Below are 15,386 nucleotides of genomic sequence, written 5' to 3'. Positions count from 1 at the left end.
AAATAAAAAAATAAAAAAAAAAAAAACAAGGACAGTTAAATGTGGAAGCAACCAAAAGCCGTTGTATATGTCCCAGCTGATAAACAACTGGTAAAGAAATTCAGATCACTTGTGTATTTTTAATGTTTGCTATGATTCGTATATAATCGATTTTCAAACGCTCAGGAAATTGCAAGGTGGTTTGTTCCCGGCCCCCTGCCTTTCCCCGAAACCTTTTTTACAACGAAGTAATACAAGTTCTGTCATCGGGACAAACATAAAGGATGTTGCTAAGAAACCCAGGAAGAGTCTGTGATCTTGACATCAGATCAGAGAATCACAAAAGCTAGAAATTGATATCTTAGTTCACCCAGTGGATCGCTCACGTGCTTTTCCACCTTTTAGCCAAGTAAGCCCATTGTCAGGCAGGCACCCGCATTTCTTGTGAGAAGTCAGAATAATGCACAATTTAAGTTACTAATCAGGCATCCGCTACTCATTGTTATCATTATTCTTGGGTGACTATTTCCAAGCAAGCTTCTGGGCTGAATGCTTTCTATAACAAAGATATAAAATGGTTTCAGTGACTCACCTGATGTTTGTCAAATATAGGTTAATGTCAGTGGATCCGCATTCAAGCTGGTGTTCGTGTTTATTGGGTGGCTTAGCGTCATGTCTCACCGCTGTGACTCACATGGCATGGTTTCTAAACGTGTGACACGGCAAAAGAGAATAATAAAATATACAGAAATAGAAGCCTTGTATGAAGGACTGGACTGGATTTAGCCCACGAACGTGTCAACAGAATGTTGGAAACATATGTTCGAGAACCTTGATTGAAATTGGAAGCCCCAAAGTTATTTGCCTTGGTGAGTCGGGGGGTGGGGGTGGGGATAAGTATTGTGTGGTGTGATCATAAGACTAGTTCTCATTTCTTGGTGTATGTTGGCTGCAGTGCTCAGTCATTACTTTGAAATATATGCCGGTCGCCAAGTTAAAGGAGCATCTACTGTACTTTAGTAAACACAGCCCGCTAATCTCCGGGTTTGGAGGCTGGGTGGCCTTTTGTATTCTATTCACACAGCGAGGGCTGCCCTTCCTTATCTACTTCGTGTAATTTCCAACGATCCCTGCTAGCATTTCTACTGGCCATTTGAAAGGAGGGTATTTTCCTTTCCTACTCTTCCCCCCCATCCCTCCTCCCACCTCGGTCTCTCCTTCATTCCCCGTAGCTTAAACCAATTACACTGCTTTGCAAATAAAGTGACGCCCCGGGGGAGTTACAAGCGAGTGGAACTGCCTTGTTTGCAGGTGCATCTCCGGCTTTGTAGGTGCGAACGTCTTTGTGCTGCGGACAAATGGGGAGAGGAGGAGGAGGAGGTGGGCACTTCTGCGACGTAAGATCCACATCAGCTCAACTCCACTCACATCCCAGCCGGCACTTCCTCACTTTCTCAAGTGTCTCGCCCCACACCGCTCCCTGCCTCCTTTTTGGCTTATTATAGACCAGATCTCAACCCCTTTCCTCTCCCGCGCCCCGCGAGTTGGCTTCTTGCTAGACTGGGGCTGTGTCACGCTCCCTTTCCTGCTGCCTGTCTCTTGCAAAAAGGCTGGATGGTTACACCGGGCAGGTTGGCTCCATGATGTTAGGTGCTGTAAAAATGGAAGGGCATGAAACTAGCGACTGGAGCAGCTACTACACCGACAATCAGGAGGTGAGTGAATCATAAGAGCTCCCTTGTTTGCTGTCCCTGAGCCGCTGTAGCGGGCGGGGGGGGAGAGGGGGTGGCTGGGTGTGCGTGTAACAATATGGGGAAGCGGTTTGCACTCTAGATCCTGCCAGTGCAAACGTGCCTTTTCCAACACTGAAGCCGGCCAAGCAATAAAGAAACCGCCACGCTTTCCAATAGCCCCATGATAATGGGGCTGCTGCTTGTGCTTGGAGTGACTGGGGGTGCAGGGGGGAGTTAGCGAGCTCGTTTAAGAGGCGTCAGTTGTACTTTTGCACAAACAAAAGCCCCCCGTAAACTCTTGGCTCGGTGCACAGGACTGTGCCCGAGCTCTGAGCGCCCTCAGCCCTGGGCTCTCCAGATGGTGCAGTGTGAGGGCCACGAGTTGCAAAAACCCTCGAAAACACTAGCGCCTTCCGTCGCCGTGGAGGAGCTTGACTTTTAAGGCCTTCTCTACCCACAGTTTTCAACGGCCTCACCTGTTAATTCTGGTGGTTTACTGGGCAAAATAATCAGGCGTTTGTACTTTGCAACAAGATTTTTGAAACGTGGGTGCGCTTCTGCCTGGAACCGGAGGGTGGCGCTGCTGAGAGTCGGATCAGGCTAGCACCGGGGAACCTGTCTCTTTCTCCATACCCTTTGCATTTCCGTGTTGTTCTTATTTTTACAATTATGCTCAGAAAGAAAAGATCAAACATAAACAAATGAACAATGATAGAGGGCAAATAAATCACCATTACGGAGTGACTTACCTCCCTTGGAATATGGATTAAAACACAACAGCGATTGCTGTTTGCACATTTGTGGATGTGGCCGTGCAGCTTTCACACTGGCATGTTTGTGAAACACAACACAGTTAGCATTAGAGAATATCTAAAGTCATGCACAGATTAGTACATAAACAGGAGACACTTCACAGCCGAATTGTAAATGTGTAGGGCTAAAATGCGGGATATATGCTAAATATTTGCACACCCATTTTGTGTGTATATGTGTTTAATGAAGGGGAAAATAAGAGTTATATTAAATACTTAGCTTTTCTGTATTTACTATTCACTACCATAAAGTCCTGGAAGCCTCCCTTTTACTATGTTAGAGACAATAGCTTATCCTTATTTGTTACTATAATAAACTCACTGTACATATTTTTATAAGGGAAACGCATTCCTGTTTAAACTGTTCTGTGAAATAATTACCTCAATTTAAATTAAAATCAGGCTTTTAGAGAAAAAGGCAGGGTTGCTTATAATAAGTAGCTGCAAATACTACAGTACATCAACAAAATAATTAAACATAGCTTTTACTTAACAGAGTTGCATTTGTTCACTCTTAATTGTAAATGAACGAAAAAGGCCTTGACCCCATTTCTATTAAATTAGATTTAGTACCGGTTTATATACCTTTACTAATTTTGGTGATAGATTTTTATAATAGTTCTGAAATGTGTCAAAGTCGTAATTATATTGCACATTAGAAGATTATAGAAAATCATAAGGAAACACAATATAGAATTCAGAGTATTTATACTTTGGGAAGTGTTTTTTAATGTTAAATAATGTGACACATTAGATATAAAACAAATAACGGTACATGCCTTGTCTTTCAGAAATGTATAAGTAAAATAATACGGTCTGAGCAGGAACTGCTGAATTTCTTGTAATGGTATATCATTAGCTTGTTTAACAAAAAATTCAAGTACATGGCAGCCATATGTATGATGATTCTTTTGTAGCAAAGCCTAGGCAATTTAATTCCGCCTTGTCTAAAATGTAATCTGACAATGCACAAGTTTGTTCATTTTTATTAGTTGTATTACTTTTTATTAACTAATCAAAACATTAGTAATATGGAAACAGTCTAAGAGTAAAATCTATCCTGTTTTAGCCAATTGTTTTGCCATTATTTGTAAGTATGGCTTTGGTATGAAAAGGTGAGATTATACTTTAGCGTAACTTTGTAATGTAACTGTGTACTGCATCAGCCGTTGGGGATACAAATACAGGCGCCTTTTCCAAATAAGTACTGAGTAAAAATAATTAGGCTTCTCATCCCACTACCTTGTGCACAAAACGGCTGCAAATAAAGATAGCATCGTTTCAGTATGACAGTAATGAAGTGACAAAATATTAAAGGCAAAAAGGCATTCACGTTGGCTGGCCGTTTGTAAGACACGTCAGCTAATACACGTTTTTATATATTTTTGCTTTGTATATGTAAATAGGGTGGAGGTATAGGAGCAAATCTGCTTCAATGAAGCCTGAGTGTCTTGCCTTGCCCCGGACAGTCAGATCGCCTCCAGAATTGCCGTGGTAACTTTCCTGGGGCTCGGGGGCGTTATTGCTTTGTGTAAGGCAGGGAGACATTGCCCCGGCCTCTCGTGTAATGAACTCTTGCTGGGGGGGGGAGGGGGGGTCGCTTTCCTAAAGTGTCCCGCCTTCTCTTCTGCTAACCGCCGCTCTTAATCTTGTGTCCCTGCTGCAGGCCTATTCCTCTGTTCCCGTCAGCAACATGAACTCGGGGCTGGGATCCATGAACACCATGAACACCTACATGACTATGAACACTATGACTACCAGTGGCAACATGACCTCCAGTTCCTTTAACATGTCCTACGCTAACACAGGGCTTGGGGCAGGCCTGAGCCCGGGCACCATGGCCGGCATGTCTGCCGGCCCCACAGGCGCCATGAACAGCATGACTGCCGGGGTGACGGCCATGGGGACAGCGCTTACCCCGACCAGTATGAATGCCATGTCAGCTCAGCAAGCTTCAATGAACGGCCTGAGCCCTTATGCCGGCATGAACCCATGCATGAGTCCCATGGCCTACGCTCAGTCCAACCTCACCAGGACCAGAGACACCAAGAGCTTTAAGCGAAGCTACCCCCATGCCAAACCCCCCTATTCCTACATCTCTCTGATTACAATGGCTATCCAGCAGGCTCCCAGCAAGATGCTGACGCTGAGCGAAATCTACCAGTGGATCATGGACCTGTTCCCCTACTACCGGCAGAACCAGCAGCGGTGGCAGAATTCCATCCGGCATTCCCTCTCCTTCAACGACTGCTTCGTCAAGGTGGCCCGGTCGCCCGACAAGCCCGGCAAAGGATCCTACTGGACCCTGCACCCCGACTCCGGCAACATGTTTGAAAACGGCTGCTACCTTCGCCGGCAGAAGCGCTTCAAGTGCGAAAAGCAAGCGAACGGCAAAGCCGGGCAGGAGGGCAGGAAAGACCACTCCGGCGCCTCCAATTCCAGCTCGAATTCCCCTTTACACAGAGGTCACAATAAACCTGCCCAGCTGGAAAGCGCAACGACCTCCGTCTCCAACCCCAACCCTCCCACCAGCCCCCCGTCTCTGGACCACAATGGATCAAGCACTGAGCTTAAGACCTCGGCTTCCGCGGCGTCCTCCACCATCAGCTCGGTCCCAGCCTTGGCGCCTGTCCCCCACCCGCCGCACTCCCTGGCCCACGAGTCCCAGCTCCACCTGAAAGGCGATCCCCACTATTCCTTCAACCACCCCTTTTCTATCAACAACCTCATGTCCTCCTCGGAACAGCAGCACAAGCTGGACTTTAAAGCCTACGAGCAGGCTCTGCAATATTCTTCTTACGGGGCGGGCATCCCAGGCGGGCTGCCCCTGAGCAGCGCCTCCATGGCCGGTAGGAGTAGTATTGAGCCCTCGGCACTGGAGCCTTCCTACTATCAAGGTGTGTATTCCAGACCCGTGCTAAACACGTCTTAGCTCTGCTCCGTCACCGCCCGCGTGGCGAGTCAGATTCTCCCTGTCTCTAGCCCGGTAACAAAACTGTCACGTTTCCGCACGCTGCGTGCGAAAGGACTGTTACTTTATTATTGTGTTCCAACGCGTTGTGTATGTTATTATAAAACTGGCCCTCCGGCGAAGTTGAGCGAACCCCCATTGTACATACTCCCCGCCCCTCGCCTCTGCCCCTCCAAAGATCGCTGTCGCCTTTGCGGGGTGTTAGTAACAAGAGAGAGAGAGAGAGAGAAAAGGTTGTTAAGCTTGTAAACTATTTGTTTGTGCTTTCCACCCCCACCCACTCCCCCCTTCTGTGCTCTATAATCTCATGCAAGTTTACAGGTATGTGGCAATACTTTTAACAATACGGAGATGAAGAAGCAAGCAAGCAGACATGTAAGGTTCTTTTTTTAATTAAAAAACTTTGAAGGACAATACTGCTGTGAAGTAGCAAAACACTAATCTCTAAGCAACAAGAAAACCATTTACTTTCTCAGATTATCCTTTTGATACTTGCAAAACACTCGTCGGTTGGTAGAACAGGCATCAACACAGATGCTATGGGCCGGATCCTGCACTCTCACTGATGTCAAGGGGAGTTTTGGAGCGCAGAATTTGGGCCAGATATTTCCAAGCGTTACCTGTCTTGGGATTTAATATAAAGTTCCAGAGGTCACAATCAGTTGGATTTTTTTTCCTCCCAGGCTGTTACTGAAGATTCTCATTCATCAGGAACTCTCTTCAACATGTGGATGACATGATTATTTCATTTGAGTCTCTTCATTGTGTACAAACTAGACCTATATATGTATAACAACGTTATTTTTCCCCCAGAAAATATTGAATATTAACCCAACGCAAAGAAAGAGGAGAGAGAGAGAGATCTCTCTCCTTCTATCTGTTTCAGAATGACACATCCAGAATTTTTTATGGCCGTTTAATTATTGCCATTGTTAGCTTGTTTCATCCAGTGTTAATGCACTTTCCACAGTTTTACACGGTGTTAGCATAGACAGACGGGTTTTATTATTCCTGTTCGCTTTCTCAATGTTCTTAATTTATTGCATGGTTTATATTTTCTTTCTTTACAGCTGAAATTGCTTTAAATAACAGCAAGAAATTACATATGAATTTTTTTAAAAAATGTTAATTTTATAAATGTGATTGTAATTGAAAAATATTTTGATTTAAAATGATAACTGAGAATTTAAGCCGTGAAGTATGTTTTTGATCATTTGCAGTTAAGGACTTTAAATAAATCAAATGTTAACAATGAATGATTTCTGCTATTTTCTTTCGATTGCATATGTGTGAAGGATAGAATAGACTTACATAAAATATTTAAAAAGAGGGTGGATATGAAGGCATAATAAAGACTTATTAAATGTTGAAGAACTCTTTAACACTGTGAACCAGAATGGGGATGCTGGCGTTAATAAAGAAAGTGATATCTGCTTTATTCGATAGATAAATAGATAGATAGACCACACAAGCTCTCTCTATATAGTAAATATATTCATGCATAAACATCCACCTCGAATTTAAAATTCACTCGCTATGGAAAAACTGCAGTTAGATGAAAGTATAATATCCTTTTTCTTTAGCATTTTAAGACTACAGAAATTATCTTAACCGGTGCTGTGAATCTTTTGTCATTTTAGGGCGGGAAAGAAACTGAAAGTATGTCTCAGTGTGTGTACTGTTTACTAGGAAAGTCAAACGAACATTTTATACAATATTTAAACGGTAAAAATCCACCGCAGAGTGTGCTTTTATTTTAAATGCCATTAGATGCTCCCTACTGTATATTTAATCTGTATTTATTGCAAATTATGCAGATGTTTCCGAGTCCAGCTGTGGATAACTAATTTAACAAAATGTGCTCTTACCGCTATGCCTAAATATTAATTGGTTCTCGCTGATATTGTTATGTATGCCAGTGTGCATTCCTCTCTGTACTGAAATGCAGCAGAACTATTTGCAGTATAGAATGCAACATAGTAGTGTGGTTTTGGAGAAACACATTTGGTACCTATTCTTCTAAAGACGCAGTTTCCAGGAGTTAAGCTGTTGGTCATTGTTACACTTGAAGAAAATCTCTTCAATGCAACTTCACACCAAAATGCTGCTCTAAATCACAAAAATCATTAATCTCCTCAGATCCTAGGCTCAGTTTCCAGTCCACCTACTTCTTTGTGGATTTTGCTCAGATTGACATCAACAACAACAACAACAGCTCTGGCAAACGCTGATCCCCAGCAAGCAGCACTTGTTTGTGAACGGCATCATCGCGAGGGTATGAACTTGAACAGATTTTACTTTGATCAGCCTACTTCATACAAGAACCCGAGATAAAAGAACGGTGTAATGCTCTTAATTATCACATAATTGCCCCCTGACTGGTCGGGGAAAGTGGAGACAAACTAAATTGGGGCGGGGGGGGGAGACACCACGGAAATCCCATAGCAAAACCCAATTCTTCAAACCCTGCGGCCCAGCCAGGAAGGAAAGGAAAATATATAAAAGGCAAGCAGCTCTGGGCTTTTAAAAAATAGTTTGATCATTCACTGAATGAAGCCACTACTCTGAAGGGGGTTTAAGGACACAGACACACAGAGTGAAATAAATTCCACCTTTTCCTACATACTTATATTTGATCGAATATAGATTTAGAAAATGAGTTTTCCAAATGATATACCACGTATTCTAGAACACTGGGAAATGCAAATCTCGGCCTGGTCAGCAACATGAGCTGCTTAGCCGTGTATCTAGATGCCATTACTTTGCTGCCCCGACGCATAAGACTGTCTATGCCGCCTGGAGCTGCAGGCTGCTCAGCACCACTGGAAGTCAGGCCAGATGAGCCCTAGTCTACCGCCCTACCTCACTCTGTCAAAGGGAGTTTTTACCCCAGCAATTACTACACAGTCAAGCCCATTGTAAGTAGAATGTACCTAGTCCTCCATAGAACAGTGCTATAAGATAACACTCTACTTCAAAATGAAAACATGGTTGCAGTGCTTTGGGGCTTTGAACAGAAAATATAAATTGACCCACAGTGGTTAAATATTAGGATTCAGACCTTAGCTGTGGAATACAGCCAGGATGTAATTGACCTGGAAGAAATGTAAAATGATTAACCAGACCATTCTGATTCAAAATGATCTATCCGGCTATCTAGGTATCTAGCTATAGTTAGTTCAGTCTATACTATAAATAATATATATTTCCAGGATATGCATTAAATATGATAAACGTTAGAATCTCTGTTTTCTATAATAAGAGCAACAGTGACTACGATGGGGGAAACCATATACATGGAGTAGAGGGGAAATTATTAATTGCCAGCATGGAAAAAAGTATATTTTTAACAAATATAGCGAATACAGCTTCTGCGCTTAGTTCAAGACAGAGTCACCAAAAGGAAGGAAAGTCGTGTATTTTCTGCCCCATGCTCATCTGTCAAGTTCTGTTGTTCCTGCTTCTTCTCCTCTTTACACCTCTCCTCAAGAAGCCTTCAGTAACAGCAATAAAATAAGCTCGAGACAGGACTGCATGGGAAGGAGTGCAATGCACCACTTTCATGCTTTTATTTTCAGCCAGTTCTATCGTTCTGCCACGATCAGATTCACTACACAGAGCATGATTTTATTACATTTCAACGCCTGGTGTCTTAGCCCTGTTGCCTTATAGGAAGCCAAGGAAATGGGTGAATTCAGGATTAGTCGCGCTGTGACTTTCGGACATTACTGTATTCCAGTTTATCTGGAAATTTCTGCCTTTTAAAAATGCAGTTATCTTTAATCAACCACATGCTAGAAAGCTAAAACTATTGGCAACCATCAGGTTCCTTTAACCTAATTAAATGCAAATAGGGAGTAATTCAGTATGTTAGGGGACCTCTTAAACGGTCTAAGTGGATTTTAGATGGTTTGAAAGATCCAGATCTGGAAATGGATCACGCTTTCCTTGAATGGGAATTTTTGAGTTCGCAGCGAATGGGGGCTGGGATTAGTGTCAGTACCTTTTTCATTTCATCATTTTAAAACGCTAGGTAACTCGTACCTCTGGCAAATTTTATAAGCAATGAGAAGAAACACACGCCCAGATTGTCAAAGGTCTAAAAGGAAATACGGTTTTTTCCCCTCCATAAAGCAATTTGGGCCCAATCCTGCTCCCACGGAAGACAACTGGAGCTGTACTAGTAACTGCAGCGAGATCAGGATCAAGCCCTAAATTTGCATCACTTTTTAAAACGGGGAAATCCTTATTTTTCTTTGAAGGGGAATGAAATCGTGACACTCAGCGAATGGGCAGGAAGAAAGACACATCGGTATCAGGAAAGGAATAGAACAATATCCCTTCGGTATTGTTTGATCTATCAGGTTAATATTGGTATATGTAACAGCAGAACCATTGTAGGATGGGTATCTATTGAAATAAATGAGTTAAAACCGCTATATGGAATCGTGAGAGAAAGAGAATTTTCTGTTATTTTTGCCTTACATGTTACTGTATCAATAAAGTATAAATATCGTCAAATCCTAGAAAACACATCTCACTTTAACATATGCCCATGCCTGGTTTTAAAATGACCGGGGGAGGGGTTGATTTTTTTTTTTATTGGTCAATGATCAGTCAATACAAACCACTGCATCCTGAACTAAGTGAACTATCCCCGCTGCAACTATAACTAGCCTTTAAAATAATCAATTGAATGGGTGTTGATTTTGCAGCAATACTGTATGTAAAAACGCTTGGCTGCAGCAGCAGTGCACATAACTGTTCCTTTTTGCTATGAAACAATATTAGTTCTAGATTTTTTAAAAATACTCCATTTGGAAACCAGTTTCTTTAAAAAACACGCAAGAGAGGAAAGACACTTGTTAAAACACACGTTTTAGTGCACGTTCGGCTGTTAATTTTGACTTAATGTTTAACCAAAATTACCCTCTTATATACCGAGAGCGGAATGTTTTCTGGGAATAATAGGATTCATATGCATGCATTGCATGTAGTAACATATATATTTAATATGAATTTGTTTCCACCGGAAAAACACATGCAATGGAAACACAGACAAATAAACAAAGTAGCATTACATGACAATAGCGTATACAGACTGATTGGTGTGGGCAGTTAAGGCTAGATTTTCCATTCCTAAGGCAGATTGGGGTATAGAATGTTTGCTGCAGATCAATAACTTAAAAAATCAATTAACTTGGTGACTAAATTTACAGGTGATGCTGTAAGACAGGTAATTTCTCCTTAATCAAAGCACCGGAGTCTCAATTTCCCAGCAAATACAGTGTAATAACTAATTACTATAGACTGAACAATTGTCTATAATTTCCAAGGGCTAAAGGTCAATTTTCAGGAGGCAAAAGATTGAAAAACGAGTTAAAAAGGAAGGGTGATAAGGAAAAACACAGCCTTTGTTCCGGCTGGTTATTCCCCACTAATTATTCTACCCTTTGTGACAGAGTAACAGTTAAAGACAGATTAGTCCAAATAACCTCACATTTCATTCTCAATATAGTGCAACTTTCTGGCCCAAGACATTCCATGCTGTTTGTGTTTCTCCTCTTCGCCTCAAATAGAAACTCATTGAGATTTCACATCTTTGAACTTTGGACAGCTTAAACTACCAGCCCTCACCTTTGTTTTCAGTCTTTAGGATTTAAAACACATGCAGTCTCCTGACAAAATCCAGCTGGGTTTGAGGTAAAAATAATAATAAAATAATAATAATTAATAAAAATGGGAACCTTCAATCCCCTCATACTGCTCTCCCCCAAACTATGAAATGAAATTTAAATAATGTAAACAAAATTTTCTTATTATGGCACGACTGGGTCATTTTCACTTGTCAAATGGGCTTTGCAAAACTGAACAATTTAAGAGAAAGCTCGGTGCAATTGTTGATCGTTGTACAATTATGTTTTAATTTGTCAAGAGAACGCGTTTCATCATTCTCAAACCTTCGCATTCCTCCAAAAGAGCTTCTCGCAGATGGAGAATTATTTTTTTAAAAAGTGTCGTCCCCCCGCGGGCGGAATACATTTCAAATAGTTACTGGTCCCAAATCTCAGCCTTGTACTATGTACTCTCCGCTGGAGCCCTGAGAGCGTGATGCGGTGCAGAGGATCGCTAGCAAGCTGGACACGCAAGAACGGCAGTATCTGGAGATCAGCTGCCTTGCGATGATGCGTTGCAGCTCTCTTACGCCGCAGCAACCAGAATCCGAATAGAACGCGCCGCGACTACAGCGCACTCCGACTATATTCCAGGAACATGGGCAACTAGATTGAATGGCCAGAAACAAACCCTGCCCAATTCAGGCAAAACGCCTTTGCACTGAAGTAATGTGATTTATCATCAGGTGGGAAACTGATCAGTTAAAGGCGATTCCTCCCTTCCCCCCCCCTCCCCATTTTTAATGCCACTAGCCCCATTTGATAGATTTGACGACCCTGAGAATCATTTGCGGCGAAAGAGCTGAAATAGCTGGCTTGTAAACTAGGCGCCAATAATACCCAGAGACCTCCTGAGAACGTTTCCAGGTGACTTTAATTGAACTCATTTCTGCTTGCGGATTCTGTCCTGGATCAGCTACTTCATACCGATACAATAAAGCAGAATTAGTCGTTATTTGAAATGAAATCACCCTCCGAAGCTGAAGGCAGGGGCATATACGCTCCCCGTTCCCTTCGAGGCGTTATAAATGAACATTTAAAATGTCCCTGCAGCGAGTGTTTACTTGGGTGCCTCGTGACCCCGGAGGTCTGTCTCCGTTTATGCGGATTCAGGAGGCTTTATAAAGCCCGCACTGTGGTGGAATCGGAGCGGTGGATGGCACGTATTCTGTGCTTGTGAAGCGGCGTATTCCGGCGAGCAGCAACGCCCGACGGCCACGACTGGCACAAAAGTGCAGCTGGGAGCCTGACGCCCCCTGGGGCAGATCCTGCCCCCACTGAAGTCAACTGCCAGACTCCCTCTCGGCTTCGGTAGAAGCAGGATCTGGCCTAGGCGCTGCAGCGCTGTATAGCCATTGTAAACATTGCCTTTGTGTGTTAGACTTTCAAACCCTCGCCGGCCAGTCATCTAAAGCTGAAACGAACTGAGCGGTAGCTGACATACATCGTTCCCTTTATCCGCTCTCGTCTCATAGCCAGCCGCGCCTGGGCAGCGGGCACACATGCCCTTCTGCTTATGACTGGCGAAAAATGTGAGCATCTTGGTAACTAGGAGGTGGGGTTCCTCCTTATGAAAACTTGGGATTTCTCCATAGTTGCTCTCCGTAGTTAAAATGGGCTCCTTTAGCGTAAGAAACTTCTGGGGGGCGGGGGATCTCTCCACGGCTGGAGGAGCGTGGGGCTTGGAATAAGAGAACGTACGAACTTCATTCAACTATAGGCAAGAAGTTTTCTAGCGATGAGGTTATCTCATGTGACTAAGATATCTTCCTTTTGTCCCTTGTCTGGCTGCTTTAGCTGAGGAGATCCCTTACAGCCGGTAGCTGTGTAACCACGGCGTACAAAACGAGGAAGGGACGCAATACCCTAGCTGAAAGAAAAGGAGGACTTGTGGCACCTTAGAGACTAACCAATTTATTTGAGCATGAGCTCTACGTTCAGTTTCGTAGCTACCTAAAACCAAAGTCCGCCCAGGAAACGCAGGCTCGCCCTCGCCACCAGACACCCACCGCGCAAGCCGAGCCCCCGACCAAAAGAAACGCTGGTGCCCAACTAACCGGCCACCCGACGGCTAGGGGCAAATCTCTGCGTTACAGCCGCCACGGTGAGTTTTCTAAGGTGCCCTCGAGTCCTGCCTTGAAACAATACGGGCTGTCCCCGCGGAGGAAACATTCTGCCCTTTCATACCGAAACAGCTGGCCAAGGAGCCGGCGTGATTCAAAACCAGCATGCCAGGCAGCACCTCATCAGTCTCCCCTCCAACAGCCATACTCAGCGGCACAGCGGTCCGGAGAAAAAGCCTTTAGCCGGTGTAAGCCAGGCTAGTGTCCCCCCTGCCCAGTTGTTCCCTTTGAGCCCCTATTAATGCGGGACATATGTTATCCACAGGCAGTAGGCAGCAGTAAGACGCGGCCATCTAACTTGTTGCTCAACTTACGAGGCGGTTCTCATCTTCTCATCAAAAGCCGCCGGTCTTTCTTCAGCCTTATGGACAAAAATTTGAACAACAATGCTCGACCCCCTTCACTTCAAAAGCCGCTATCAGGGAGGCTACCCAGAGAATTTTCTCCCGGCCTTTCATTCCGAGTTTGAAAAAGCCACTACAGGGCCAAGGCGCTCCTAATACTCTTTGATGGGGATTGAATTCATTATCTCCAATAACACAATTGTGCTTGGCCAACGAAAAGAGCAAAGTAATACTCATCTAGAATTAGCGAGGGGCTGAGAAGAAAGGGAGGGGGGGATGTGGAGACATTTCAAAGGCGAAGGGGGGAAAGCAGAAAACACCTATATCGAAAATCGGCTTGGAAGTGGGGGTCCCCGGCAGTTTAAATTACAGAAGTGTATTAAGTGGCGCATTGCGCGGATCAGGGCGCGCTGGTGGTCCGACTGCGCATTCCTGCCTTTGCTGGCGGAGCCGACGCTAAACAGGTTCCTGACATTTCTCTCCTAGCAATAGGTAGGTGGCGTTGGGAGGTGCAAGTCCGGATCAGGGACCCGGCTGTGGACCCTCCTCATCTAAACCTTACAGCAATTCCTATGTAAACGGACCGCATTTTAGGCACTAGATGCTGCACTCCAGAATGGCTTGAGGTTGGAGGAGGGAGAAAGGATCCCACCCGGCTGAACCTGCCATTGCTAACCGCTCCTGTTTTAAGTGCCACATGAATGGACCGACAGCTCACTGCAGGGGATGGCCCGCAGACACCCAGTCTTACCCCCACAACTTTGCAGAAGAGCGTTAGAACCAACAGACTGAACTCTGTAAGAATTGCTGCTCCACTGAACAGAGCAAAACTCAGGAGTGTGCCCAGGAGAGATCAGGGCGGTGGGAATGTGCCTAAGCACAGAGCCTGACATCAAACATTATAGACCGTTAAACGCGGCACAGTTTGAGGCAAATGATTGTAAACAAACTCAATCAGACGTTAACGCTTCCAGAGAAAACAGGAACAGCCAGCCCTTGTTCTGATCAAATTCAGCTACCACTCCACTTGGTCGTGGGCAAGACTAACGACTAGATTAAAATGAGGGATTAAAAGAGTTCCCTGCTTCTTTGTTTACAGGGTGGTTGTTTTCTATCGGATGTTATTCAAGCAGGTTTCCTTTCAAAGCCAACCAATATAGAGATGAATGTTTAAATAAATACTGTGTGTGTGTATTTATATTTGTGAGGGGTTTGGCAGTGTGAACAGAGGATATACATCCTCTGTTCACACCGCCAACCCTCCCCCCCCATACATAAATATGTTTAAATAAGATTATGACTTTGTATAAGGTAAATATGTAATTAAAATCTTTGAGGAATAAGTCAGGGAAACCGGCACATAGCAGATAATGGTAGAATAAAGAAGGGTTCAGAGTTCAAGACTCACCCTCAGGGCTATATGGTGTCATCCAATTCTAAGCAAAACTGGCTGGAACCCATGAGGAGTTCTGCATCCTCCTGCTCCATTCCCCCTTAAATATTGATGGTATAATAAGACCCTCTCCTTAGCTCTAGGTCAATGGTTCTCAAACTTTTATACTGGTGACCCCTTTCACATAGCAAGCCTCTGAGTGCAATCCCCCCTTATAAATTAAAAACACTTTTTTATATATTTAACACCATTATAAATTCTGGAGGCAAAGTGGGGTTGGGGTGGAGGTTGACAGCTCGTGACCCCCCATGTAACAACCTTGCGACCTCCTGCAGGGTCCTGACCCCCCAGTTTGA

The 15,386-nt window shown here is 44.0% G+C and overlaps 1 protein-coding gene across 1 annotated transcript; it reads left to right on the top strand.

The window, feature by feature from the left end:
• Nucleotides 1-1,570: 1,570 nt before the first annotated feature.
• FOXA1 (forkhead box A1) lies at nucleotides 1,571-6,479 on the top strand. The gene is made up of 2 exons (XM_074957101.1): nucleotides 1,571-1,694; nucleotides 4,191-6,479. Exons 1-2 carry the CDS (start codon nucleotides 1,620-1,622, stop codon nucleotides 5,454-5,456), a joined length of 1,341 nt encoding a protein of 446 aa, XP_074813202.1. The 5' UTR covers nucleotides 1,571-1,619; the 3' UTR covers nucleotides 5,457-6,479.
• The last annotated feature ends 8,907 nt before the right edge of the window (nucleotides 6,480-15,386 follow it).

This window comes from Natator depressus, chromosome 6, assembly GCF_965152275.1.
Source record: "Natator depressus isolate rNatDep1 chromosome 6, rNatDep2.hap1, whole genome shotgun sequence".
Lineage (NCBI taxonomy): Eukaryota > Metazoa > Chordata > Testudines > Cheloniidae > Natator > Natator depressus.
The sequence above is the reverse complement of the archived record's forward strand: the minus strand, read 5'-3'. Positions and strand labels throughout refer to the sequence as shown.

What these genes read in the sequence shown, in the direction of transcription:
- FOXA1 (XM_074957101.1), top strand. Translation starts at nt 1,620, where the DNA reads ATGATGTTAGGTGCTGTAAAAATGGAAGGGCATGAAACTAGCGACTGG. An exon ending in ACTACACCGACAATCAGGAG is followed by an intron (nt 1,695 to 4,190) that starts GTGAGTGAATCA and finishes TCCCTGCTGCAG; the next exon opens with GCCTATTCCTCTGTTCCCGT.